The 27,214-nt window shown below is 47.5% G+C and overlaps 1 protein-coding gene across 1 annotated transcript; it reads left to right on the top strand.

Moving 5' to 3' along the window:
• The first annotated feature begins 250 nt into the window (after positions 1 to 250).
• On the top strand, positions 251 to 25,707 carry LOC114582878 (uncharacterized). Its single transcript, XM_077916935.1, has 19 exons — positions 251 to 370; positions 5,245 to 5,303; positions 6,385 to 6,477; positions 7,768 to 7,895; positions 9,635 to 9,778; positions 10,648 to 10,722; positions 11,401 to 11,571; positions 13,073 to 13,169; positions 14,184 to 14,407; positions 14,903 to 15,056; positions 17,177 to 17,385; positions 19,727 to 19,844; positions 20,689 to 20,894; positions 21,002 to 21,119; positions 22,083 to 22,252; positions 22,974 to 23,071; positions 23,193 to 23,299; positions 24,726 to 24,791; positions 25,559 to 25,707. The coding sequence occupies exons 1-19, from the start codon at positions 348 to 350 to the stop codon at positions 25,645 to 25,647; spliced, it is 2,349 nt and encodes a 782-aa protein (XP_077773061.1). The 5' UTR covers positions 251 to 347; the 3' UTR covers positions 25,648 to 25,707.
• The last annotated feature ends 1,507 nt before the right edge of the window (positions 25,708 to 27,214 follow it).

Below are 27,214 nucleotides of genomic sequence, written 5' to 3'. Positions count from 1 at the left end.
AGAATAAAAGAAGTAGAGAAGGCAATTGCTACTTTTACCACTTAAAGCCAAAATAGACATCTAAGCTGTTCGTGAGGTATAAAACCCAATTACACAACATGTAAAAATGTAAATCCGTACAGATCTCCTCTTGATTCACAGCATGCTGTTAGTCCATTTAGCTCAAAAGGGATGAAATTAGGACAACCTCCCTAACAGCTCCTGATGGGGTGACTAGGAGCAGGTGAGATACACTGTGTGGAACCAGGAAGCAATATAAAGTGCTCTCATCATTTGCAAGTGAGAGGCAACTTGGGTGGGAGGCTGCTAGGGGAAACTCTCAGGGGAGAGAGTAGAGTAATAGAATCATGTCTTCCCCATCTTTTGCAGGGTAAGTCAATATTATTTTTCTTAGTACATCTTTGGGCCTGGGGGGCAGTGTTGTTTGTTTTCTGTAAGAGAGGTCTTCATCGTAAAAAAAAATCAGGTTGTGTTCTAGATTAGAAAGGTTATGTAAATAATTATCTGGTGTAACAGCATTTTGCCCTACCGGTACTTGATCTATCGGTAGGGAGAGGACAGTTAGTGAAGTGGAGGGTCTTCTAAAACTCCCAAACTTTTTATGCTCAATCTAGTCTTTTAACTGCCTAACTAGGGGAGAGTTCCTTTCCCCCTGGAATTTGTGGGTGCTATAGTATAGTGGCTATCATGCCTGTTTTACATGTGGGTTTGGGGTGTGAGCCCAATGGAAGCCAGTTTCATTTTATGAGGAAAGGGTAGAGCATCAATTCCTGGCACCTCCAGGTAGGTTTAGGAGAGACTCCTACCTGAAACCCAGGAGAGCTGCTGCCACTCAGAGTGGACGCTACAGAGCTGGATGGACCAAGGTTTTGACTCTGCATAAGGCAGCTTCGGGATGCGGGTGGTGCTGTGGGTTAAACCACAGAGCCTAGGACTTGCTGATCAGAAGGTTGGCGATTTGAATCCCTGCAATGGGGTGAGCTCCCATTGCTCAGTCCCTGCTCCTGCCAACGTAGCAGTTCAAAAGCACATCAAAGTGCAAGTAGATAAATAGGTACCACTCCGGCGGGAAGGTAAACGGCGTTTCCGTGCGCTGAATAGGTGCCACTCTGGCGGGAAGGTAAACGGTGTTTCCGTGCGCTGCTCTGGTTCGCCAGAAGCAGCTTAGTTAACATCACCCGGAAGTTGTACGCCGGCTCCCTCAGCCAATAAAGCGAGATGAGCGCCGCAGCCCCAGAGTCGGCCACGACTGGACCTAATGGTCAGGGGTCCCTTTACCTTTACTTTACTGCAGCTTCATGTGTTTCCTATGGAGTTTGAAAATCTGCTCACTTGACCCCCAAAGTTTTCTAGTTCCTCCTTGGAGACAGCCATACTTGTTAAGTAAACAATCACGTCACTTAATCGACGTGGGGTTGTTGTTGGGAGAGAGATAGAACGGGTCTGTAATAAAAAGGTTGTACTGTGGATCAGAGCATTCTTGCGCTGCATTTCCTAGTCATGGAATCTTACAACTGTAGAGCTGGAAGGGACCCGGAGGGTCATCTAGTTCAACCCCCTGCAGTGCAGAAATCTTTTGCCCAATGGTCAACATCCTGAGACCCCGAGCATGCTCAGTGCCTGTTGGGTTGTTATTAGGTGTTTTCCCCTTAACTATACACACACACACACCGTATTTTTCGCTCTGTAACACGCACCAGACCATAACACGCACGTAGTTTTTAGAGGAGGAAAAGAAAAAAAAAATATTCTAAACGAAATAGTGGATATATGATTTTTGTGGTTCATGCTGTGGCCACAGACATGTGATCTGACAGTGAGTTTGGAGTAGCCCAATGCAAAAATCCTGAGGATCCATGTGGATACATGCTTTGTAACCACAGAGGAGGAAAGGAAGGGGAACCATGGATCCTCTGCTCACAACTGCAGCAGATCCCCCCCCCCCCGGCCACCCGCAGGCATTCGCTGCATAGCACGCACAGACATTGCCCCTTACTTTCTAGGAGGAAAAAAGTGAGTGTTATGGTGCAAAAAATACGGTGTGTGTGTGTATGTATGTGTGTGTGTGTGTGTGTATATATATATATATATATATATATATATATATATATATATAGTATTTCTGCAAACCTTAAGGTAAGGTTGCCATATTACAAAAACTGAAAATCCAGACACAATAGGTTTTTTTAGCCAAAGTTGTTGAGTTGGAAAATTGAAAAAAAAAAAGATGTTTCTGAGCTATTTTTAAGGAAAACCAGCAAAAACAACACTGCTGACATGGGTTGCCATACGTCCTGATTTGCTCAGACATTTTGCCGATTTCCACCCGGACACTGCTTCCAACTACAGTATTCCGTGTATGTATGGGAATTTCTGGAAGTATGGCAACCCCACGTCGGTGTAGACAACACTGAGCTAGCTGCACCAATGGTCTGACTCAGTATAAGAAATGCACGTAACAATCATTTTATTCAGCAAAGCTGAAATCATGAAATATACCCTCCTACTGACATGCACACTTGTCATATGACTTCAGCTGACTCTCTTGGAGAGGGCTTTTCATTATGAGGCGGGCGTGTTCTCTAATTGTTTAGCAGCTTTAAAAATAGAAATAACACAGGAAATTCAGAGTGCGTGTGAAGACTTGTATTTGCAATACAAAGAGGGGCTTCTGCAAATCGCATTTCAAGCTGTACACTTCATAAAGGCAACAAAAGGAGCCACTGAGACTGCAAATCTATATTCATTTGGGAATTATTCCTACTGAACTCAGTTTCTTGTATTTATATCCCGTATGTACATGGTTCTCTATTTCCCTCCCTGCCCTTTCTAACTCCTGCCATCACAGCTGACTCTCTCAATGGGATTTTATTCTAAGGCTGTGTACACACAATAACTTTAAAGCACATTACTTTCCTCAATTATGAGCACTGTAGTTAGCCTCTTAGTATTGCAATTCCCAACAAACTGCAGTGCCCAGAATTATTTGAGAGGGGAAATGGGCTTCAAATGGGCTTTAAAGGTGTAGCGTGTACAAACTTGGGATTCTGATGTTAGCCCAGGTCTTGAGATTTCAAAATGTTGCTTACAGTCTTTCTCTTCTTTGAATACTCTGAGATTTGGACACCTGGCATTTTCAATACTGTGCTCAACTCTTCCTCTAGAGAAGAAACATTAGAAATACTGTAAACTGTTGGGTGGTTGTTGTTTTTTAAAGGTTTCTTTCTTCAAGCTTGAATGCTTTTTTGAATCTTAAACCTGAAAGTTTCCCAGCCTGAGGTGTGATTTTTGCTTTGGACTACAGCTCCCATCAGCCACAAGCAGCAGTATGGCTGCAGCTGATGGAACTTGTAGTCCAAAACATCTACAAGACACCAGGTTGGAAGAAGTCAGTTTTATAGGATTTTGTCCTCTTCCCTTCTGCTGTCCTTCACCCCAGAATTGGCCCTACTAAACATCTTCCAAGACAATAATGCCCATTTACAGCACAAAGGACTCATAACCCACCTACTTTCAGCAGCCAGAAACATCATAACCAGACACTGGAGAGACCTGTCAGGAGTAAGCGTAGATCAATGGTATCAAATAGTATGGGAAACAGCCTTACTAGAAAAATTAACCAATAAACTGAAACTGACACGGGGACAAATAGAAGAAGACGCCTTCACCCCGGTATGGCTCCCCTTTATCACATACACAGCCCAACAAGACAATGATAACAACTATCTGACATTCAGAAGACATCTGCAGGCAGCCCTCTTCAGCGAAGTTTTTAATGTGTGACATTTTAGTGTATTTTTGGTCTTTGTTGGAAGCTGCCCAGAGTGGTTGGGGAAACCCAGCCAGATGGGCGGGGTACAAATAATAAATTATTATTATTATTATTATTATTATTATTATTATTATTATTATTATTATTATTTATTATTAATATGGCTAACCTGATCCGAAACACCCACCCACCCCAATCACACATGATGATCACCACAGCCAATCACAAATGAACAACCACACCCTAGGCCAGGGGTCAGCAAACTTTTTCAGCAGGGGGCCGGTCCACTGTCCCTCAGACCTTGTGGGGGGCTGGACTATATTTTGGGGGCAGGGGGAAATGAACAAATTCCTATGCCCCACAAATAACACAGAGACACATTTTAAATAAAAGGACACATTCTACTCATGTAACACGCTGATTCCCGGATAGTCCGCGGGCTGGATTGAGAAGGTGATTGGGCTGGATTCGGCCCCTAGGCCTTAGTTTGCCTACCCATGCCCTAGGCCAGGGGTCTGCAACCTTTAAGACAAAAAGAGCCACTTGGACCCGTTTCCGAAGAAAAAAAATCTGGGAGCCGCAAAACTCGTCATTATAAAAATAAATTTTTTGTCACTTTTATTATTTCTTTGTTTGACCCCTCAGAATTACTCCTCCTCGTAGAAATAAACGTTAAATTAACAAGTTACCTTTGTGTGTGTTCTTCACTCCCCTTCAAAACAGTGACCAACGTACATGCCCCCTTTCAATGCAGTGACCAGCATACATGCCCCTTACAATGTAGCGGGCGGGTGGGAAGGTGACGTCGGGACGGTGCGTGACTAACGCACGCACCGCCCCCATGCGACGTCACAGCCAGTACAGCGCCTGCCACAGTGGGGAGTATTGGGGCGCACAATGCGCCTCCTCCCCTCGCTAGTATCCACCCCGGAGCCGCGGCAAAGGTGTAAAAGAGCCACATGCGGCTCCGGAGCCGTGGGTTGCAGACCCCTGCCCTAGGCCAATCCCAACCTCTCTCACCACCAAAGGAACACAAGTGAATAGCAGAGAATCTGCACAAGCGACACTGACACAAAACCCCACATATATTAAGTAAAATAGAAACATCACCACCCGACCCCACCCCCACTCACCTTCCCCCCTTTTCTTCCTAATGTCTCAACAAATGAAACTGATCTGTAAAAAATGTTACTTGAAAAAGAAAAAAGAAAAAGAGAGACATTGCGCATACTTTTCTAAGCCAAGAAAATCTTTAATAAAAATACCTTCTGCTGTCCTAAGATCTTTGGATCTTTCCATAGGTTAGAGGGGGCTACGCATGCATACAGCTATTCATATTACTCAGTTGCTGATTTTGCACCCTTCCCTACTCAAATGGGGCTGTGGTGTGTGATGCTCTCATAACCTCTCTCCTGTGTCTTAAATTAAAAGCCAAACTGATTCAATTTCTGTCTCTTGGTTTCCTTATTTAGGTTAGCCCTGCTTTGCATGTGTCTGTCCCAAGCGGTGGAGTCGATACCCTTCCCCCCAGGTGAGCATCAGGTCTTTCTGCCGATGTGCTTGAGAGTAAAACTAAGAGGGTGAGAGGGAGTCAGCAAGTGCTCTTCATTCTCACCATCTCCTTTGTGTTGCACAACTCTATCAGTGTTTCTCAATCTTGGGTCCCCAGCTGTTGTTGGACTAATAATAATAATAATAATTTATTATTTATACCCAGCCACTCTGGGCGGCTTCCAATCAAGTGTTAAAAAAATACAGCATTAAATATTAAAAACTTCCCTAAACAGGGCTGCCTTCAGGTGTCTTTTAAAGAGAAGATAGCTGCTTATTTCCTTCACATCTGAAGGGAGGGCGTTCCACAGGGCGGGCGCCACTACCGAGAAGGCCCTCTGCCTGGTTCCCTGTAACTTGGCTTCTCACACTGAGGGAACCACCAGAAGGCCCTCAGTGCTGGATCTCAGTGTCTGGGCTGAACGATGGGGGTGGAGACGCTCCTTCAGGTATACAGGACTGAGGCCATTTAGGGCTTTAAAGGTCATCACCAACACTTTGAATTGTGCTCGGAAAGGTACTGGGAGCCAATGCAGATCTCTCAAGACTACAAATCCCATCATCCCTATCTAGCAGAACCAGTGGTCAGGGATAATGGGACTTGTAGTCCAACAGCAGCTGGGGACCCAAGACTGAGAAACACAAGCTGTATTTTGGGAAAAAGATACTTTGGGCATCTCCCCAATATGTCTGCTCAGAGTTTCTTGAACAGCACAGCTACCTAATGCAACAGTTAGCATTAGTGGAATTCAGTACCCTTCAGTACTGTTCTGTCAAACCGTATGCACTCGGATCTGCTAGCCTGTGACTGGATTCCTGTGTGTACAGCCCTGGGGGTAGTGTCTAAAGCAGAGATGAGAGACCTGCGGCTTTGTCAAAGTGGTCTGTGGAGGGGGGGGGGGGAGATCGGGATCCAGCCTACTGACCAGATCCAGAACTCCACTCCTAAAGCGGATGTGAGGGAGGAGTGTGTTTGCCTGCTTGTTGGGGCAGAAGGGCAGCTGGGATATATAGTGTCTGTGGGCCTTTCCTTGATAGAGAAACATTTTCTTTCCCGGAAGGTGCCGCGCGGACAGAATGTCGGGGCCGTTATTTCTGGATATGGATGGACAAGGCTGCCTTGGGCCAGAATTTGTGGCATTACAGCGTCTTCAGTAAGTGCGGAGTGTTTCCCTTGAAAGGGAGAAGTGCCTTTGGGTCCTTTGGACTACAACTCCCATCAGCCTGAGCCAGCATGCCTGCTGGGAGTTGTAGTCCAAAAACATCTGGAGTGAATATCGGGGAAGGCTGTGGTCAAAGGTTCACTCCTGATCCCAGGCACACAGAGGCTGGCTGTGATTTCTCTGTGGTAGGAAAGGTGTTGTCCGCGCATGCTCAGAGGCACTCTTTACTTTCCCCCCCAAGCTAACTAGTGGCTGAAACTGAACCCTGGAAATCACAAGTAAGTGGTATCTTGGGGTACCAGAGTAACTTCTGCCATATGGAATCAGCCCCTCCCCCAGTGGATAGCCAAGAGACTGAATCGGCTGGTTAGCGGCACAAGAGAAGGAAATTCTGCCAGTGCAAATTTTCTTGCTGAAAACAGTGTCAACTGGGGCTGGGGAGCCTCAGGCTCAGGGAATTGGATGTGGCCCTTTGGGCATCCCTGCCTGGCCCTTGGGGCTCTCTCCAGACCCCCTCCCCTCTGTTGTACCCTCCTTGAGTGTTTATTGCCTGGCACTGAATTCTGACGATGCCTCTTGCCTTCCTGGATGGAACGTAGGGAAGTGTGTGTGTGTGTGTGTGTGTGTGTAGAAATTCACCTACCATTCAGAGCTAAAATGTGCATACTTTACTCCACCCACCCATACCTCTGGCCCTGCCCACCACTCGCATGTGGCCCTTGGAAGGCAGCCCTGAGGCTTCCCTCAGACTCAAAAAGTTTTTTTTTTATAAATTTTTTATTAAGGTTTTTACATTACAAAATAGAAAAAGAAAAAATTCAAAATACAAAACAAAAATAGTTAAAAACAATCAATCTTTTCATCACATTATTTTTCATTTACTTGTTTCCCGCACCTCCTCGTACCTCCCTTTTTCGTATTCCTGTTCAATTTACTAGCTCAGCAGTTTCTTTCCCTCTTTATTTTACCCAGATCTTTAATCTTAAATTATTATATCATTAAATTTTTACTTATAAAAAACCATTTTTTCATATTCTTTTATACCATTACAGCTAGAAGCCACTTAATTTCAATCCAACATCATTCTAACATTCATTAATTTTCAGACTCAAAAAGTTTACCCATCCCTGTTCGATGCCTGAAACAGGGTACTCTGTTCATGCATCGCTGCTGAGGCATGATGCAGGGAGGTCTATTGGGAGTGTGTTTGTGTGGTGTGTGTGTGTGTGTGTCCTGATTTTTTTTACCCAATAGAATTAACCTCCTTCCTCTTGTCCGTAGATGAGCAGAGACAGCGCATCCCCGTGACAGGGCATGTTGCCTCTCAGTGTGGCTTCACCAGCGGCACCGACTTGTATGGCAACCCTGAGATCAGAGTTTCCTTCCTGGCCTGTTCGGTCCGCAATTCGGTAAGCAGGTGGTTCACTTTCGTGTTAATGGTGTCTTTGTAAACTTGTTTAAAAAGCAAACTGGCATGCTTAAATGGTGCAACAACTGGGGCATGACTAATGGTGCAGGATACATAATGCACTTTATTTTTATTTTTCAAATCTTACTCTGCTGCTTCCCAGGCAGGTAGTCTCAAATTCAGTCTGGCCCTGCCTGGATGGCAGGCAGGAAAACTCTGTTACGGGATCGGCCATGCTGCTAAACCCTTCGGAAGGGGCAGGGGTCATGCTGTAGGACCTACAATGCGATCATGGCAAAATAGGAGAGGGAACAGAGGGAGCTGCCTTATTCCAAGTCAAACCATTGGTCCATCTAACACAGTGTTGTCGACACTGACTGACAGCAGGAAATGGGCGGGACTTGGGTTTCATCCTATTGCCATCATCTCTCTTTGTGCAGCCGGTACTTTGCTGGGTTAACCCTGGTCCAGTGTTGCTGGTGTCAAATGCCAGCAGGCAGGAGAGAATCTGTGCACCTCTGAACCTGTCATGTGATTTGTCCCCCTTTCCCATCTGTTAAGCCAAGGTGAGGCCCAGGGTCCAAATGTGGCTCTCTAATCCTCTTTAGGGATGCGGGTGGTGCTGTGGGTTAAACCACAGCGCCTAGGACTTGCCCATCAGAAGGTCGGCGGTTCGAATCCCCGTGACGGGGTGAGCTCCCGTTGCTCAGTCCCTGCTCCTGCCAACCTAGCAGTTCGAAAGCACGTCAAAGTGCAAGTAGATCAATAGGTACCGCTCCGGCGGGAAGGTAAATGGCGTTTCCGTGCGCTGCTCTGGTTCGCCAGAAGCGGCTTAGTCATGCTGGCCACATGACCCGGAAGCTGTACGCCGGCTCCCTCGACCAGTAAAGTGAGATGAGCGCCGCAACCCCAGAGTCGGCCACGACTGGACCCTAATGGTCAGGGGTCCCTTTACCCTTTACCTTTAATCCTCTTTATCTGCCCCAGAGCACCACCACAGATCAGCCATTTTTAAGGAGCAGTCTCGCCTGGCTGAAATGTGCTTAAACTTTGTAATGTTTCTTCCTGGATGGAGGAACCAGAGTGTGGGTCTTTGTGGCCTGCTGTAGAAAGGTGAAATTTACATTTGTAACCAGGGCTTTTTTCAGGTGGAACTCGCCGGAACTCAGTTTTGGCACTTCTGAGGTAGGCGCCATTGCCATTCTAAGAGAAAGAGGTGTTCATGGTGAGTTTTGGCACCTCTTTCTCTAGAAAAATAGCACTGTTTGTAACACAGAAACTTGATAACAATAAAAAAACCACACATAGCAGTGCCCACAATGGTGATTTTGTTGTTCATGCGGAGATAAAAAGTTCAAGAGTGTTAGGCCACATTTACACCATACAAGTTGAGCACTATAGTGCCACTTTAAATAGTCGTGGTTTCACCCACAGAATTCTGGGAGTTGTAGTTCCCTTCACAGAGCTACCATTCCCAGAGTTTCCTGTGCAGAGGTTCTGACTGTTAAACCGCTTTGGGAATTGTAGTACTTTGAGGGGATGAGGCGTCCCCTAAAAACTCTCAGCACCCTGAACAAACTATAGCTCCCAGAATTATTGGGGGGGGGGAATCGTGGCCATTTAAAATGGTACCAGCGTGCTTTGAATGTTATGGTATGGATGCAGCCTAGGGCAGGCAATTGCTACTGAGGGGACGAACTTGAAAAGTGGGGGAGAAAATGAGATTTCCTTTCTGTCCAGTTTGACCAGGAGTTCAGCCTCCAGCTCCAGGTGGAGGTGACCAGTCCAGCGAACTTGACGGCCACTTACGACGTCTTTATGAACTGCCCCCTTGGTGCCCCATGGAGCCCCCGCGAGATCGTCTGTGAGGAAAACTACATGGAGGTGAGTGGAGGTGGAAGGAAGACTGATTTTGAGTGGCAGACTATTGAGCTGGCTCCCTTGCTCCTATCTATTTTTATTGATAGTTTTAAGTATTGCAAGGACAAAGCTCTTGCATCAGGTAATTAGAGATGCAGTATATTGCATTTCAATAAGCAATCATTTAAAGCAGCAGCTTAAGCGCAGCACACAGACTTGCAACATGCCACTGTGAGCTTCCTGCTGCCATTTTAAGAAAAAGCATTTCAACCTCCCCCCAACCCTTTCGAAAGCCAGTAGCAAAGTAACCGTGTCCAAATCACTTGAGAGGAAGTTCATGTTCCTTAGTCTGTACAGCCCTTGTACAACTCACAGGGAACAAAACTGGATAGCTCGGTTGGTTAGCGTGGCGCTAATAATGCCAAGGTTGCAGGTTTGATCCCCTTATGGGGCAACTGCATGTTCCTGCACTGTGGGGGGCTGGGCAAGCTGGTTCTCAGGCCCCCTTCCAACTCTAATTCTATGAAAACTGGAATTGGTTGGCTCTTCTATCATTGGTTCTGGATTCTCCTATTCTTGGCCTCCCTGCTTTCTGCCCTACTGGTTCCAAATGGGCACCAGCAACCACTGAAAATGGGGCCACCACCGAGAAGGCCCCATCGCCTGCCTGCACAGCTGCTTGATCTTGCAGTTGAGCTTATGAGCAGGGCAAAACTGTTCGTAAAAGTGCAGGCAGGGGATGTGTTAGCGAAGACAGTCTTTCAGATCCAGAGAAGAATGGTGCTGCAAAACCTCTCCCAGATCTGACCATCTCTGTCATGGCTCTTGGGAACTGCACCTTGAGAGTTTTGTACCGGATGCTCTTCTGGACTAACACAGGGCTGTGGTTGCAGGTCTCCGTCCGACGGGCAGTCCCAGGAATAGCTAGCGAGGCTCTGAATGAAGACTGGATTGCAGTGTGGCCTGTGGTAAGGATTTTGAGGGACGAAGGGGGCAGTAGAAGATACTCTTGATAAGGGAGAAGCAGAAGAAGGCTGGATGGATCTCTTCGGGGAAGTAAATAATGAGCTAGTGTTGTCCAGAGTCAGCCCTACCATTAGACCACGTGAGGTAGCTGCTCTTTCGGGCAGCAGATGCCGAGAGGTGGAGAATATTTGCAAGGTATTGGAGGACAGAGCTGTGGGTGTGTGCCAGGCTGTTGGCCATGCGCCCTCTAAGCCAGCTAATGCCCTCTGGGGCAGTGAATGGCTCTGCCCTTTCCTCTGCCCAGCCGAACAGTCAACCTGGTCAGCTTCTGTGGGGAGGGCACTATCTTGTTTTCTGACTTAGGCACCAAAATGTCCTCCATTGGCTCTCTCCCTTTGGGTATGGGGGGGACCCTTGAAATGTTGGATTACAAGTCCCATCATCCTTCACCATTGGCCAAGCTAGCTGAACCTCATGGGAGTTGTGGCTGGCATCCGTCTGTCTCGAGAGACAATGGAGTGCGCTTCCGGGGGTGAAGGCCGACTGCTGTATTAGCAACACCAAAGTGACCTTTCTGAGGTACCTGCCCCAGCCCAGAGGCCCTGTGTGTCATTGGGAAGGCAAGTGGGTTGATTCCAGTCGCTGTTTAAACTCTCCCCACGTGGGTTTGCCTTTTGTAGGCCCAAGGGGCTGTGAACCAGGTGTGGCAGGTGGCATTCCACTATCAGAACAGCTCCCTGCAGAACATGATGGCCACCGAAGCACATGCCTTGGGCTACGGCGTCAACACCACGGCTACCCGCGTCCTTTTCCGCACTCCCTACGGAACCCAGCAGACCGAAGTCTCCCTGGTAAGGAGAAAGAGAGAGAAAACATCTGTGTCTGTGTTAGGAAGGATTAATGGCTACCAAGCATACTGCCTAATTATGGTGTGGTGGTCAGTGTTTGGTGCCGGAAGGGAGATGGCTTTCCTTAGTGAAAAGAACCAGACTAGCTCAGATACAGTGGTGCCTCGCAAGACGAAATTAATTCGTTCCGCGAGTTTTGTCGTCTTGCAATTTTTTTCGTCTTGCGAAGCACGGTGTCGGAAAAGTTTTGGAAAAGCTTCAAAAATCCCCAAAGTCTTCAAAAACCTCAAAAAAGGCTACCACACCGTGTGCTATGAGTTGCTCCTCGAAGTCAAGTCGCAACTGTATTAACGGTGTTAAGAAAAAGGAAACAAACTTGCAAGACGTTTCCGTCTTGCGAAGCAAGCCCATAGGGAAAATCGTCTTGCGAAGCAGCTCAAAAAACCCTTTCGTCTTGCGAGTTTTCCGTCTTGCGAGGTACCACTGTACCCTTGCCCTCTGGGTCACTGCGATTCACGTTCCTAGTTAAATAATTTCCCACTTAACTTGCATCAGCAGTGCACTCGCAAAAGAGCACAGCAAGTACTCTAAAGCACTTTGTTTCCCCCCCAAAAAACGAAACAAGAACATCCGTTTAAAGAAGATTGGAAACGTTTATTGAATATATGGGAAATAACTGTATGCAGCTGAAAATGCTGGCAGCATTAAGATAAATTCAACAGTTTTTGATGGATGCAATAATGGAATCCTCCACATGCAGCTGCTGGGTGACCTTGGGCCAGTCACATTTCATTGAAGTCTCTCAGCCCCACTCACCTCACAGAGTGTTTGTTGTGGCGGAGGAAGGGAAAGGAGAATGTTAGCCGCTTTGAAACTCCTTCGGGTAGTGATAAAGCGGGTTGTCAAATCCAAACTCCTCTTCTTCTTCTTCTTCTTCTTCTTCTTCTTCTTCTTCTAAATACTGAATGGTACCGTTTTTGTAAAATATGCAGGGACTTTATGTTGTGTAAAATGAAACATGGAAAGAGAAGGGAAGTCATTGATATCTTAAGGATGTAAAATGAGTATTTTAAATTCTAAAACAGAAAATTTAATGAAAATTATATATATAAAGCATTTTGGGGTTTTTAAGTGAGTCCATACAATTATCAGATCTGGGGTGTGGAGCCTGTGGCCATCCAAACATTGCTGGACTACAACTCCACTCATCCCTGGCTATTGGCCATGCTTGCTGGGGCTGATGGGAGTTGTGGTTCAGTCGTGTCCAGAGGGCTGCAGGTTCCCCAGCCATGCGGCTGGTTAAGAACTCAGCATCTGGGGGGCTAAGGCTTGTTTTAAACCATCCATTTTTAATGTTGGATTTTGATGCTGGGACTGGGGAATGAGGAGGATAATAATGACAAATGAAGTCCTTCCCTAATGGTGGTGTTGCTGCCTGCCTGGCCTGCTAGGTTTCAGTGCTGGAGCTTTAACCGTACATCCTTATTGTCAATTTCCTCTGCAGGTCGAGGGCCTGGAAGTGGAGGTGGCACGGGCCACAGTCTTCTACAAGCAGGCCTGGATGATCCTCATGGTAGACACCGCTCTTGCCTGTCCCATCAGTGAGTCTCTCTGCTTTTGCATTGCCTTTGACATTTAACGCTGGGACTTAGTCAGGGGCCGGATCTGGCCCTCCAGGCCTTCCTACCTGGCCCTTGGGGGACTCTTTGCAGGTCATGCCCCTCTCACCAGCTGCCTCGTGTGTTTTTTCTGGGATGGGAAGTATCCTTGAGCAGTGATGCCTCTTGTTTGCCTGCTACTATGGAGATATATATGTACCTGTAAACCTCTTTTGTGTGTATATGTGTATGTGTGTGTGTGGCAAAAAACAGTTATACCTGCTCCTCCTAGTCCTGTCTCTGGCTCCCCCCCCATGTGGCCCCCAGAAGGCAATATATAAGGGAATGTGGCCCTTGCCCACCTCTGTTTTAATGGATTAAAGATGACGGCACTCTTTTTCAATAGACTTGTCCCTATTCTTAATGTCTGGCATCGATTCCAGGGCATTTACCTCTGCTTTACATGCTGCTGAAGATTCTCATTTTGCTGTGACTATGTGCTCTGTCTGTAGTGGCATCAAAATCTGGGTGCAATGGATACGGGGACAGTGAAATCTATTTGGATGTTAGAGCCGAAGCCTGTTGGCTGAGCTGTGTGAGCAAATTCCCCACAGGATCAAAGGCAAACTCGCTCTGCACAGCAAATGACTGAAGAAAGCAGGCTCAGACAGTGTTTCCTGAACTCAGGTCTCCAGCTGTTTTTGGACTACAACTCCCATCATCCCTAGCTAGCAGGGCCAGTGGTCAGGGATGATGGGAATTGTAGTCCAAAAACAGCCGGAGACCTGAGTTTGGGAAACCCTGATTTAAAGCATCATGTAGGGCTCTTTGGAAGCCCTGTGGGGTGCTTTGAAGTCCCAATTTCAGGGGACTTCAAAGCATCTAATCAACTGACCCCATTGTGACACCAGGTGATTGCGTGGTCCCTCCCACCTTTCAAATTTGGCTCACATCTTTGGCGAACCCTTCATGATGTGATGCAGTGCTAATAACAAAGGGAATCTCTGTCTCTTGCAGATCTCCCAATTTTCACCACCACCACCTTAAGGTGGGGGACCCCGCGGATCTTGCCATCCCTGGTGAGATTCCCTCATCTGTACAGAGATGAAGCTGTTGAGATGGGCTTGGATGGGCGTGTGATTGACGCAGCCACCATCCTGACGAATGGATACAGCTTCCTGGCGGACACCAAATTCTTCAGCATCACAGTGCCCATTGGGGCCCCAGGAGGTCTCATGGAGGTCAGTATCTGCTGTGTTTTGGAAAGGGCTATAGCTCAGTGTTAGAGCATCTGAAAGTCACAGGTTCAATCACTGGCATCTCCTCTTTTGCAGAAGAAATAACCTTTTGAGAAGTTGGAGAATTTATTATTATTTTTGGCACAGCTGTAGCTAATATTCTTCCAACGAAGAAAATCTGGCTGCCCTCCAAGGAAGACTTCTTTTTGCTCTTACGCCATTCCTTAAACTTTCTCTCACCGTTAAAATGTTTATCCTAATGTCTGGCAGCAATCTGTCCCTGCAGCATTTTGCAAGTCTATCTGCAGATGGTGGCGAGGTTAATAGACTCTGGGGTGGGGGGATTAATGCTAGGGTTGCTTCTAAAGGGTTGCTTCTTATACAGAGCTGGTACCAGGCTCCATCTAGCTTAATATTGTTCCCACTGACTGGCAGCAGCAGCATCTTCTCTAGCAGGAGACATTTTAAACTTTCCTCCTCCCCCTTTTTTCCTTCCAGAGCGACGTGATTGACAACCACTACGGCACCACCTACAGCATAAAGCTGCTGTTGGACCGCAGGTGGCAGGGAGACGAGAGTGACCGGACACGCCACCGCAGCTTCAAGGCCATCCGTACACCGTTTGCTCCTCAAGCACCTGTGCTGACTGACAGTAAGCTCAGGCCTTGTTCTTCCTTCCTCTCGGAGCTTGAAATACGCCCCTGTCTAGGCAAGAGAAATTGCGTTTGCATCTGAAATCCTAGTTGCGTCCTAGCAAGCTGAACGTTGCCTTAGCCATCCATCTCACCCTTCTTTACTTCCTGATCTTTTGCTTGTCCACTTTTTAGCGTGTCTTTTAAAAAAGCACCACATAAAATGAATGCACCCATCCATACTCAATGCAGTTTTATTTTATTTTTTAATATAATTTTTATTGATTTTAACATATAAATTATAAAATGTACCACACAACTTTATCACTTATACAATCTTTTTAGACTTCCATCAGCACCTCTGAATATCCACTGTTGTAATCACTTCTTCTGCATTTCTCAATTTTATATTACCTTTAAGTCTCTTAACAAATCATCCTCCCCTTTATCCATTTTTGTAATAATTCCAATAATACACCTCACAAAACTTCTTGCAAACCTACAAACACCGTCTGATCTTCACAAATACTTTTCAAATAGTCCCTAAATTTACTCCAGTCTTCCGTGAATTTCTGGTCCCGCCGGTTTCGAATCCTTCCTGTTAATTTATCTACCGGTAATTCTGCATAGTCCATTAACTTCATCCTCCATTCTTCGATCGTTGGTAATTCTTCCATACTCAATGCAGTTTTAGAGGTCCCCTCCAGATGTCCTTCTTACTGTGCATTCGTGACGATCCGCACTCATGACAGCACCGGGGAGGTTATACTTGAGCCCATGTTGTTCGTACCTGCAAAAGCCTAAGGGCAGACATGATGTTTATATGCCATGCTATGAAGCTCTGTGGGGTTGTAGTCAATGTTAGCCCTACTCAGAGTAGGCCCATTGAAATGAATGGTTGTGGCTCAAATAGGTCCATTAATTCCAGTGGGGCAACAAACACTAGTTTAGGTGGATACAACCCTATTGGTGGGGTAGGAGAGCTGAAAATAATGCCAGTATATTTCACAACTAGCACACCACCTAACGTATATTTTGCTCTAGGAGGCTTAGTTTGGTCAGAATTGAGTAGTATGCATTTCCAGAGTTAACACTAAGTACTTCTGGTAAATGAGCCCCCATAGCTGCTAGAGGGCTGTGAAAATTTGTGTACCAGGCTTTTTAGACTCTTGAACAGTGGTACCCCTGGTTACAAACTTAATTCTTTCCGGAGGTCTGTTCTTAACCTGAGGTACCACTTTAGCTAATGGGGCCTCCCGTTGCCACCGCACGATTTCTGTTCTCATCCTGAGGTAAAGTTCTTAACCTGAGGTACTACTTCTGGGTTAGCGGAGTCTGTAACCCGAGGTGTTTGTAATCTGAGGTACCACTGCACTATCTGAAACCAAAGGGGTGCATTGGTTGCCATATGCTTTTCTTTCTTTCTTTTACAGCTCTCCTCCCCCACAATATGTACACAGGGGGGATCACTGAACATTGTGGTACAAAGAATGGGCCTTGGCAATATCTCTAGAATATTCCCAGCCAGCATGGCGCCCATCCTGACTTCAGCTCCTATTGGCTCTGAGGACTGGCCATGCTGATGGGAATAAAACACATCTGAAGGAACCATGTTGTCTACCGTTGGTCATAGGCCCTTACAAACTTTCATTTTCTTAGGGGGAAGTGGAGCTGTGGGGGACAATTTTTCCCAGTGTTAGAAACTGAGATATGAAAGCTAGGAGCTAAATGACACCTTAAAGCTAGGTTATAGGTGCATAAACGGAATGTCTAGGCACACTTTTTTTATAACAAGAATACAAAGCTGAAAATGAATGAACTGCAGCTAAAATATTGCATTCATTTTTCACATGGTCTAGTCCTTCCCCTGCCCACTCCCCTAATATTCTTAAGGAGGTCTCTTCTCCAGTTTTCAGAAAGTAGCTGGAAGTGGGGAGGCAGGAAAAGCTCCCCCTTTCCTTCCACTCTGCAGTTTTAATCTGAAATCTTGGGCGCAGCACTGCGCCTAGAGCTCAGAAACTGCTCACACTAATGAGATTCCCTGTCACAAAATGCGTCAGACAATGGGAGTTTTCAAAGCTGCTTTTGCCTCTGCCTCAGCTGACGCCATCTACTACCCAATGCACCATCTCTCTTCCAGACACAGTCGCTGAGAGAGGTTACTTCGACATCAGCCTAGGCAACTTCCTCCCAGACTTGGAGCTGGTCACCATCGTGGTTGGTGGCAAGCCCTTAATGCCAGCAGAGCTCAAAGGGCGTGGTTTCGGCCTGGGCGAAGCCCCCAACCCCAACAACACGAGGGTCTTCATCCTGCAGGTCCCTTTCACTGACCCCCTGGTGGAGCAGGAGGTAGGGGCCTAACTTGCCGTCAGCTTTGAAGGATTGTTTCTGTTGCACAGGCAGCCGGCGTGTGTGTGTGCAGAGTATAGTTTTCAGAGGCCATGATAAGAGACTAGTCCTCATTGCTGCAAAGTAGAGCTTGAGCAGGGAAATTATAGTCTTGTGAAACAGAAAGGCTAGAATGTGTGTGTTTGCTGGGCTTTCGAGGCGAGGTGTAGATGTTCTTCCATTCAGGGAAGGTAGTCAAGGATCTGTTTGCATTTACTCTGGGCTCTTATCCTTTAGCATTCTCCTTCTGAGCAATCTTGATGAAGGTAAACTTTGCCTTGGTACAGCAGCTTCGTTTCTACTACCCCCCACCTGTCCTCTATCCTGGAAAGCAGAATTTAATACGGGATATTCCAGCCAGACAAAAGTGCTTGGGGTATAAGGCCTGTGATGGATGTGGCATGAGGATTGCTGAGGGCCACGTTCGGCCCTTGGGGACCTGAGATTCCCACCCCTTTTCTAGAATAGCTTACATTTCTTCTCCATCACACAAACAAACAAGACCTTCCCAATTGTAATTTGGCTATCCATAACCATAGTAGAGGGACGCGGGTGGCGCTGTGGGTAAAACCTCAGTGCCTAGGACTTGCCGATTGCATGGTCGGTGGTTCGAATCCCCGCGGCGGGGTGAGCTCCCGTCGTTCGGTCCCAGCTCCTGCCCACCTAGCAGTTCGAAAGCACCCTTAAGTGCAGGTAGATAAATAGGTACCGATTTATAGCGGGAAGGTAAATGGCGTTTCCGTCTGCTGCGCTGGCTCGCCAGCTGCAGCTTCGTCACGCTGGCCACGTGACCCGGAAGTGTCTTCGGACGGCGCCGGCTCACGGCCTCTTGAGCGAGATGAGCACGCAACCCTAGAGTCTGTCAAGACTGGCCCGTACGGGCAGGGGTACCTTTAACCATAGTAGGTAAAACACTAGTTTTAACAAGAAGTTAAACCAACTATTTTATTTACAAGTCTGCTTATGGGCCAAAGACTGGTTTAAACAAACATGTATTTGCCTGGTAGCAGAAGACATGGGGAAAGGCCTTAAGTCAGTAGCAGAGTAACTGTTTTTCATGCAGAAGGTTCCTGGTTTGAATCCTGGCAACTCCAGGTAGGGCCCTCCCTGAAACCCTCGAGAGCTACTGCCAGTCAGTGTAGACAGTACTGAGCTGGGTGGAACCACGGTGTGACCTACAACTGAACTAGCAAAGCCTCTCATGGCAAGGAGTTGCAGAGCCTGAGAATAGCCACTGAGAGGGTCCTCTCTTGGTAAAGGTAAAGGTACCCCTGACCATTAGGTCCAGTCGTGGCCGACTCTGGGGTTGCGGCGCTCATCTCGCTTTATTGGCCGAGGGAGCTGGCGTACAGTTTCTGGGTCATGTGGCCAGCATGACTAAGCCGCTTCTGGCGAACCAGAGCAGTGCAAGGAAGTGCCGTTTACCTTCCTGCCGGAGCGGTACCTATTTATCTACTTGCACTTTGACGTGCTTTCAAACTGCTAGGTTGGCAGGAGCAGGGACCGAGCAACGGGAGCTCACCCCATCGTGGGGATTCGGACCGCCGACCTTCTGATCAGCAAGTCCTAGGCTCTGTGGTTTAACCCACAGCGCCACCCGCATCCCGTCCTCTCTTGAGTTCCTGCCAAATGAGCCTCAGATGTTGGTGGGAGAGGCAATATTATTATTTATTTAAAAGATGGCCTTCTCCCAAGCAGCTTAAACCCAGGCAGGCTCCTATGGGAGAACACAGTCTTCCGAATAACGTGTTCTCAAATTGTGTTTGTAGAGCTCACAACCCATACTCTGAATCCTGCCTGGGAACTAGCCAGTAATAGGTGAGGCTGCTGTAGCAAGCAAGTCACATACAGTCGTACCTCGGCTCCCGAACGCCTTGGGAGTCAAACATTCTGCCTCCCAAACAATCGAAAACCGGAAGTAATTTTTCCGGTTTTTGAACGTTCCTTCGGAAGCCGAATGTCCGACAGGGCTTCCAATTGGCTGCAAGAACTTCCTTCAGCCAATCGGAGGCTGCGCTTTGGAAGTCGAATGGACTTCCGGAACGGATTCTGTTCGACTTCCAAGGTACGACTGTGCTCCCTATAAAACCAGTCCCGGTTAATATTTTGGCTGCACCACCTCAAGTTTCAGAATGCCCTTCAAAGGTGGCCCCATGTAGAGTGCATCACAGTTAAAAAAAAATAGTGTCATGCTGATAACAAGCTGCATGGAGAGAATGATGGGAGATTCGAATTCGTAACCTTAGGGGTGGAGGGGCTTCCAGCTTTCATTGTGCCGTGAACGGGCCCTTCTCTTCTCCAGTACCTGTATGACAACATCAGAAGATACACCCTGCGGCTAGAATATACATTCAACCTGAACCCAAAGGGCAAGCCTTTCACCTACCCTGGGGTAATTGAATGTGACGTCCCTGATGTTGGTGAGTCTGCTTGGGCAGAGGGAGGGGCTTTGAAGTATCTGTCTTTCAAAGCAGTTTAAAATATATACATGGGAAGGACTGCAGTGTTGCTCAGTCAACCCAGTACGATTGCCTATCAAGTGTAAATTACATCTGTACAGATATTCTTAGAAATAAGCAATAGTTTGGAAATATTTGAGCTGTGTACGCACCATATGTCTGAAGCACATTTCAAGCATGTGGTTTCCTCCCAAAAAGTCTTTGAAGCTGTAGCTCACCCTCTCCAAGAGCTACATTTCCCAGCACCCTTAATGAACTACAGTTCCCAGGATTCTATCAGGGAGCCTTTAAATGTATCGTGACAGCCTTGTTCCCTCATATGAAACCTTTTTGCTTTTAAGTTTGTGCTTATCATCTGTATGTTTTAAGCCCTTGAATTAAGAATAGGGGCCTCCGGCCTCCTCATCTTGCAGAACTGCTCTTAAGTTATTTCATGCAGGTGTGCCCCAAAAATGCACAATGTAATTGCAAGCATTATAATAGATTAGGGATACCCAACATGGTGCTCTCTAGATTTTGGACACTCCTTGGCCAGCATGAACAATGGTCAGGAACCACAGGAGCTGTCGTTGACAGCGTCTTGAGGGTGTCCACGTTGCCTATCGCTGAAAGAGACCACAAAGATTCCTAATGAAATGTATTCAATTAAGTCTGGAATCTCTGTGGAGAAGATGGCCCCTCTCGCAAGTAAATCTCAGTCGTTGCAAAACTGTGGGTTTTGAGAGAAGCTGTGCCTTGTAACATCTTCTGTATACGTAGCAAGATATATTTGGTGATGCCCTCTTCCTCACCTACCATTCTTCAGTTCTTCCAACCTTCGAAGGCTTCTGTGAGACGGGGAGGATTGGACTGGTAATGACCCACGGAAACTTGGATCGCTACTGGGTCCCGTACGTGGGGAATTTGCAGCTGACAAATGAATTGGCCGCATCGCAGAACTACACTGTGCAGGATGATGGCAGCTACTACTACCTCTCAGTGCCCTTTTTGGCACCTGGCTTGGTGTATGAGGTAGGCCTGAGTTGTGGAAGAGTCCTGCCACCACTTTTGGCCTTGAGTTGACGCGGGAGCCAACCCGATCAGATATGTGTGACGTGAGTTTGTCTGTGTTGCCACAGGATATCTCCCTCCAAGGACTAACTGCCCGGCTCGACTTCACCCTGAGGGACAACAAGACGTCAGCAGTACTGGTAGCATTCCCCGTTGGCTGTATTTTCCCCACCGGAAAACTGCTTGGTAAGGAATTTGGCATGGCGGTTCCGTTTTGTGTGGAGTAAGACTTGTTTGGCAACCTATTTCAACCCAAGGCGCACATTCCCTGATGGAAGCGGGGTGGGCTTGTAGCAGGCAGGGCCAGGGGCAAAAGTGGAGAGATTTCTTGTAGAATGTGATGAACAATAATTTTGGAGATGGACCTTAGCTTGCTCTGTATGCAGCAGGGGCAGGGAGCCGGGTTCTGCCCCTCATAAGGTAAAGGTAAAGGGACCCCTGACCATTAGGTCCAGTCGTGACCAACTGGGGTTGCGGCACTCATCTCGCTTTATTGGCCAAGGGAGTCGGCATACAGCTTCCGGGTCATGTGGCCAGCATGACTAAGCCGCTTCTGGCGAACCAGAGCAGCACATGGAAAAGCCGTTTACCTTCCTGCTGGAGCGGTACCTATTTATCTACTTGCACTTTGACATGCTTTCGAACTGTTAGGTTGGCAGGTGCAGGGAACGAGCAATGGGAGCTCACCCCATAGTAGGGATTCGAACTGCCGACCTTCTGATCAGCAAGTCCTAGGCTCTGTGGTTTAACCCACAGCACAGCGCCACCTGCATCCCCCTGCCCCTCATGATGTTCCCCACAAAAGCTCAACAACTTTGCCTGACCCCTCTCTAACAAAAATTCTGGCTACACCCATGCTTGGTAAAATAGTGCCCTGTGTGAGGCCAGTCCTCATGCCACCTTCCCAAAGCCAGGTAGAGGAGGTGTCTGGCTTTGGGAAGGAGGCATTAGGCTCTGGCAGGGTCCTAGAGCCCTTCTTCCTCCATCCCAAAGCTGGGCAAGTGCTAACCAGGCTTTGGGAAGGAGACAGGAGGACTCTAGGACCCTGTTTGAGGCGTGAGGGTCAGTGTTGACAGTGCTAAGTCAGATGGACCCAATGGTCTGATTCAGTAAAAGGCAGCTTGCTGCGTTTTCTCTTTCTTCCTGCAGTGTGTCTCCCCAATGGAACCATAATGGCCACGGTCCTCGGCCTGGACACGAAGCCGGATTTGGACCCCAGGAAAACCCACCTACGGGACAAGAATTGTGGGCCAGTGGCTGCAGATGAGTCCAAGGCCCTCTTCTCTTTCCCAGTGGCTTCTTGTGGCACCACAAGGAGGGTAAGTAGCTCCCAGGACAAGGGAGCGCACAAACCACCAGCTTCTGACAGAACTCTACAGCTTTGGGCAAATGCTGAAGACACGCTTCTTTACCTGGGCTGGAGACACTTGAGACGCGTGTTTTCAAGATCTCCACCCTATTCCTGTCACTGTAATCCGTGTAAACTGCTTTTAATTGTAAATTTGTAACCTGCCCTGGGACCTACTGGTGGAGGGCGAGTAACAAATTTAGTAGCAAAATAGTATTTAGTAATAATACTATTTAGTAGTAATAGTATTAACAGTATTATTAATAACCACTGCCACCAATGTTGGGGCAGCTCCTCTAGCACCTTCCTTGGGGCTGCTAAAGACCTGCTAAAGACCAATAATGGTGGCAGAAGCAAAGGAGCCACAGGCCAAGGAAAACACATACCATTGGCTCCCATTTGGCCTGGGAGGATTCTCATCATGTTTTATTGAGTGGTTTTAGTGTAAATTGCCTTGGCTGGCAGAAAGGTGGCTTATGAGTTCAACAACAACAATAATAAAATTACCTACAGTCAAGAGACCAGGGTGTAAAGGGGTGCGTCTTCAGATGGAAACAACATAATGAAGGGGCCAGACACACCTCTGTAAGGGAGACAATTCTGCAACTCAGGGGCTGCCACACCACAGACAATGCCCCTCTTCCACAACTATGGAGCCCCCCCTTGCACTGAATGTCTTCTCTGCCCTTCAGTTTGACGGTAACTACTTGGTATACGAGAACGAAGTGACCTTCAGGAGAGAGTTGATTCCGGAAGCAAGTCCAGTTATAACCAGGGACTCCCAGTACAGGTGAGGCGGCTCTGTGGTTAAAATGATCCAGAAGAGATGCTGTCCTTTTCTTCTTCTTCTGGTGGTGCTGGAATGGACCACATGGCTTGTGTAAGAGTACAGGTCTGGCTTTTCTCTCCAGGCTGACGCTGCGCTGCCGTTACCCCCTCAACGAGGTGCTCCGGGTGTGGGCCCGCCAACTGCAGGGGGGGCAGGTGACATCTCAACCCTACGCTCTTGAAGCCAAAGGTAAGCCGGTCACTCACACTGTTGGCATGTCCTTCCTGGATCAGGCAGGCATTCTGCCTATCCGGGAGAAGTGTTTCTCCCTTGTAATGCAAGAACCTCGGTGGCATCCCAGCGAATGCAAATTCATGGAGGGATGTGGCTGTACGTTTGCCACAATGGCTGTGTTTGGCCTCCACTGTGAGAGTGACTCAAAAACTCTGAAAACCTGTTGCTGGGAATTGCAGTTGGGGAGAATGTTCCTGTGCTTTGGGGGCTTCCTGTGGGCATCTTGGGTGGCTTCTGAGAACAGGATGCTTGGTATATGGTATGATGAACTCACAGTACAGTGGTACCTCGGGTTACATACGCTTCAGGTTACAGACTCCGCTAACCCAGAAATAGTGCTTCAGGTTAAGAACTTTGCTTCAGGATGAGAACAGAAATTGTGCTCCGGCGGCGCGGCGGCAGCAGGAGGCCCCATTAGCTAAAGTGGTTCTTCAGGTTAAGAACAGTTTCAGGTTAAGTATGGACCTCCGGAACGAATTAAGTACTTAACCCGAGGTACCACTGTATTATAATACTGTGGTTATGATATAATAGACAGAAGGGTGCGACAGAAGAGGAGAAGCAACAACTCTGTGGGAAACAGAGTGGGAAGTCGAGAAAAAGAAAAGTCGAAATTGTTTTGATTGTACATGTTAAAAATGTTGAAACTTAATAAAATGTAATTGAAAGAGAGAACAAGATATTTGACCTGATGATGCCTTTCGTCATCTCCTAAGGGCTGAGGTACCTTCGTGCACCCCCAAATAATATTTGAGAGGACCGGGCCTCCCTAAAATGGATGGAGATTGCCATTCAAATGGTGATTGTGTGCTGTATCTTGTGGTTATGTGGGGTGGGGCTTACCTGCCCCCCATATTTTATTCGACTTGGCACCCCTGGACTTGAAAAGGGCTGTTTTCACTTCCCAGAGATACAGGAAAACCTTTCTGCCTCCCCACTTCTTGAAAACATGGCTTCTGCTCAAATAATGGTCCCATTTCTAAGGACCCCAAAGTGTTATGCTAGAACAGGGGTCAGCAAACTTTTTCAGCAGGTGGCCGGTCCACTGTCCCTCAGACCTTGTGGGGGGCCGGACTATATTTGGGGGGTGGGATGAATGAATTCCTATGCCCCACAAATAACCCAGAGATGCATTTTAAGCAAAAGGACACATTCTACTCATGTAAAATCATGCTCATTCCTGGAACGTCTGCGGGCCGGATTTAGAAGGCGATTGGGCTGGATCCAGCCCCTGGGCCTTAGTTTGCCTACCCATGTGCTAGAATGTAATGTGGACTTAACACACATCATCCGTGGTGGTGGGTGTAGGAACAACTCCATTGTGTTCCTCTTGTGTAATGTTTGATTGCCTCCTAACAACTGGGGTGTGCCTGTCTTTCAGCATATCAGCGGAAGAGGTCGGCAGATCACCAGGCTGTATCCCAGATAGCAGGCCGCTCTTCATCAGGTAAAGCCTCGACCATCACCTCAACCTGTGGAATGCCACTTTGACAGGAATAAGTACCTGGTCTTCACTGGCCCAGATATCACAGCAGGGGCTGTGTGTTGCGGGAGAGGGAGGTTGGTAACTTTGGGTAGATACCAAGGATCCAGACCGTGTGGAGAGAAGGCGGCGGGATGGGGAGGGGGTGGGTTGGTATCTTCAGGCAGATACCAAGCTTCCCACCTGGCAGCTAGAGCTCCATGCTGCGGGCGACACGCATTTGTCCCATGGGCTGCTGAAATTTTGAACCAGCCTTGTCTGCGGGTGCTGGACTTAAAATCAGGGCATGCTGAAAATCTGCTTCTTCAAAAACAGAATAAAAGCACACTCCAAAAACCCCGCCACTGTTGTCACCCCCAAAAGTAAAGTAAATGCAAATAATACAACTTGGAACTGGTGACGTATAAACTTTGGAGAGCTCGTGTTTCATGATAGTTCATTGAGGAGGGAACAGAACTCAGTGGTGTAGAGAAACACACTTTGCATGCGCAATGGTCCCAAGCAGGTTCAGTCTCTGGTCTCTGTCTCCATTTAAAGCTTTGAAGAGCAGGTGATGATTGCAAAGATCCTCTGCCCTAAGATGAGCTGCTGCTATTCGGACCTGACAACACTAGGCTAGATGAACAGTCCGTCTTCCAGTATAATAAGACCACTTGCTATGTTCTTAGGGCAAAGCCTTTGCACCCCTGAGACAGCTCAGTAGACACTAACTCCTTGTTCCTTTGTTGCAGGAGCAGCTGCAAAACCCATCTCCATAGCTCTGTTTGGGATAGCTGCTGCAATCGGCATGATCCTCCCTGTTGGATTAATTGGTTGTTAAAAACAATATTCTGAAAATGTTAGGTGTCCAAAAAGAAAACAAATAAAAGGCTTCAAACGACTTATGAGTTGGAGTTTATCCAGTATAGCCTATAGGTCTCAACTACGGGACGACAAACCAAATCCCCGCATGTAGAAAATCAGCATGTCAGGGAAAAGGCTCGGCTTAGAATCCTCCTTCCTGACTTGCTAGTAGCCAGCTGTTACGGGTATGGAGGTTTGTGTGTTCTAATAGACAAATTGATTTGGAAATCTGCACCACTTTTTTGGCACGTGCCTAATAATCTTTCAACATCCCTCTCCAAAATCTCTCGCTTGAGGTGTGGTTATACTCGATCTTAGCTGGAAGTGGTGGATGGCATCAAATACATATCCTAAACAAGCGCACATAAGGAACCCACAAAATTATTTACTAGCCTGCCGGAAGGCTAGCGACATGGAAATGCAAGCCCCTAGCTTCATAGCAAGCTAGTTAAAAAATATTGCCACCTACCATACAGGGACAGGTAGCTTGGGTGCCAGGCTAGTTGCAAATTGAAGGCAGGTGAGCAGATTGACTTGCCTGCCCCCCATATTGCCTTTGGGCAATGTTGTTGAATACAAAGCTGTTTCATGCTACTTCTGCTCTAGAGAGACGGTCACATAACCCAGGGACATTGAACTGATGGATCTCTGAATGTTGCTGGACTACAAATCCCATAATCTGTTGAGCCAGGTCTTTCTCCCATCCCTGCAGGCAAGAGGACCACACACCTGTCAGGTGAGTGGTCCTCCTGCCCACCTGTCAAAGTTGGCCCATGGGGAGGGGCAGAGATGCTGCCCTAAGCAGGATTGAACTGACGTGTGGGATGCTCACTCCAGTTTCCTGCTGCTGTGTCTCTACTTGGCATCGCATTGGGTGTGACTTCGTGAAAACAGGCCTTTGCGGGACAAATGGGGAGGCCTGCAAGGCCAGCCCAGTGGCTAGCAATGCCGGCTGGGCCTGAGGGGGAGCTGGGAGTCCAGCAACATGTGAAAGCAGCCACAGATTCCCTCTCCCTGGCACAGCCCCAGACTCCTGCTGGCCTGCCAGTCAGCTCATCTTAGGCCCTGGCTGGGACACAGTGTCCTCAAACTCTCTGCAACACACTCTGAGCTGCCAAAAAAAAAGCTTTATGCTTACGGTGGCTTGATTTGGCCTGTTTGGGCTCTTACAAGAGGCCCATGGATGGTGTGTGGGGCTATGGCGTCCCCACCCCCTTCCCTCTCACACACCCATGGCCTTGGATAAGGCATTTTGCTGCTGCTATGACGTCAGCAGAGCAACTAAAGGAGAGGTGGCAGTAGCTGCACATTTGCTCTGCTGAAGGCTTTGGCTGAGCAAGCTCAGGAGCTTCCAAGTATGGGAATTCATTTATATAAATGCCACATTAGGTTAACTACAGTAACATTCCCCCCCCCCCTTTTTTTTTTTTGGTAATGTACACTATCTTTTTTCTCTGTTTTGTTTTCTACGTGGGTACTATTTCCTGTTTCTTCTTTCTTCTTTCTTGTCTTACTCTGTGTGCTTCTAATTTATCAATGAAGAA

This window comes from Podarcis muralis, chromosome 13 (genome assembly GCF_964188315.1).
Source record: "Podarcis muralis chromosome 13, rPodMur119.hap1.1, whole genome shotgun sequence".
Lineage (NCBI taxonomy): Eukaryota > Metazoa > Chordata > Lepidosauria > Squamata > Lacertidae > Podarcis > Podarcis muralis.
Note: the sequence above shows the minus strand (reverse complement) of the source record. Positions and strands in the feature narration are given on the sequence as shown.

Bases quoted from the DNA above. Each gene is read 5' to 3' on its own strand.
- LOC114582878 (XM_077916935.1), top strand. From the start codon at position 348: ATGTCTTCCCCATCTTTTGCAGG. The intron at 11,572-13,072 runs GTAAGGAGAAAG...TTTCCTCTGCAG, and splicing joins AGCAGACCGAAGTCTCCCTG to GTCGAGGGCCTGGAAGTGGA. The intron at 19,845-20,688 runs GTGAGTCTGCTT...ACCATTCTTCAG, and splicing joins ATGTGACGTCCCTGATGTTG to TTCTTCCAACCTTCGAAGGC.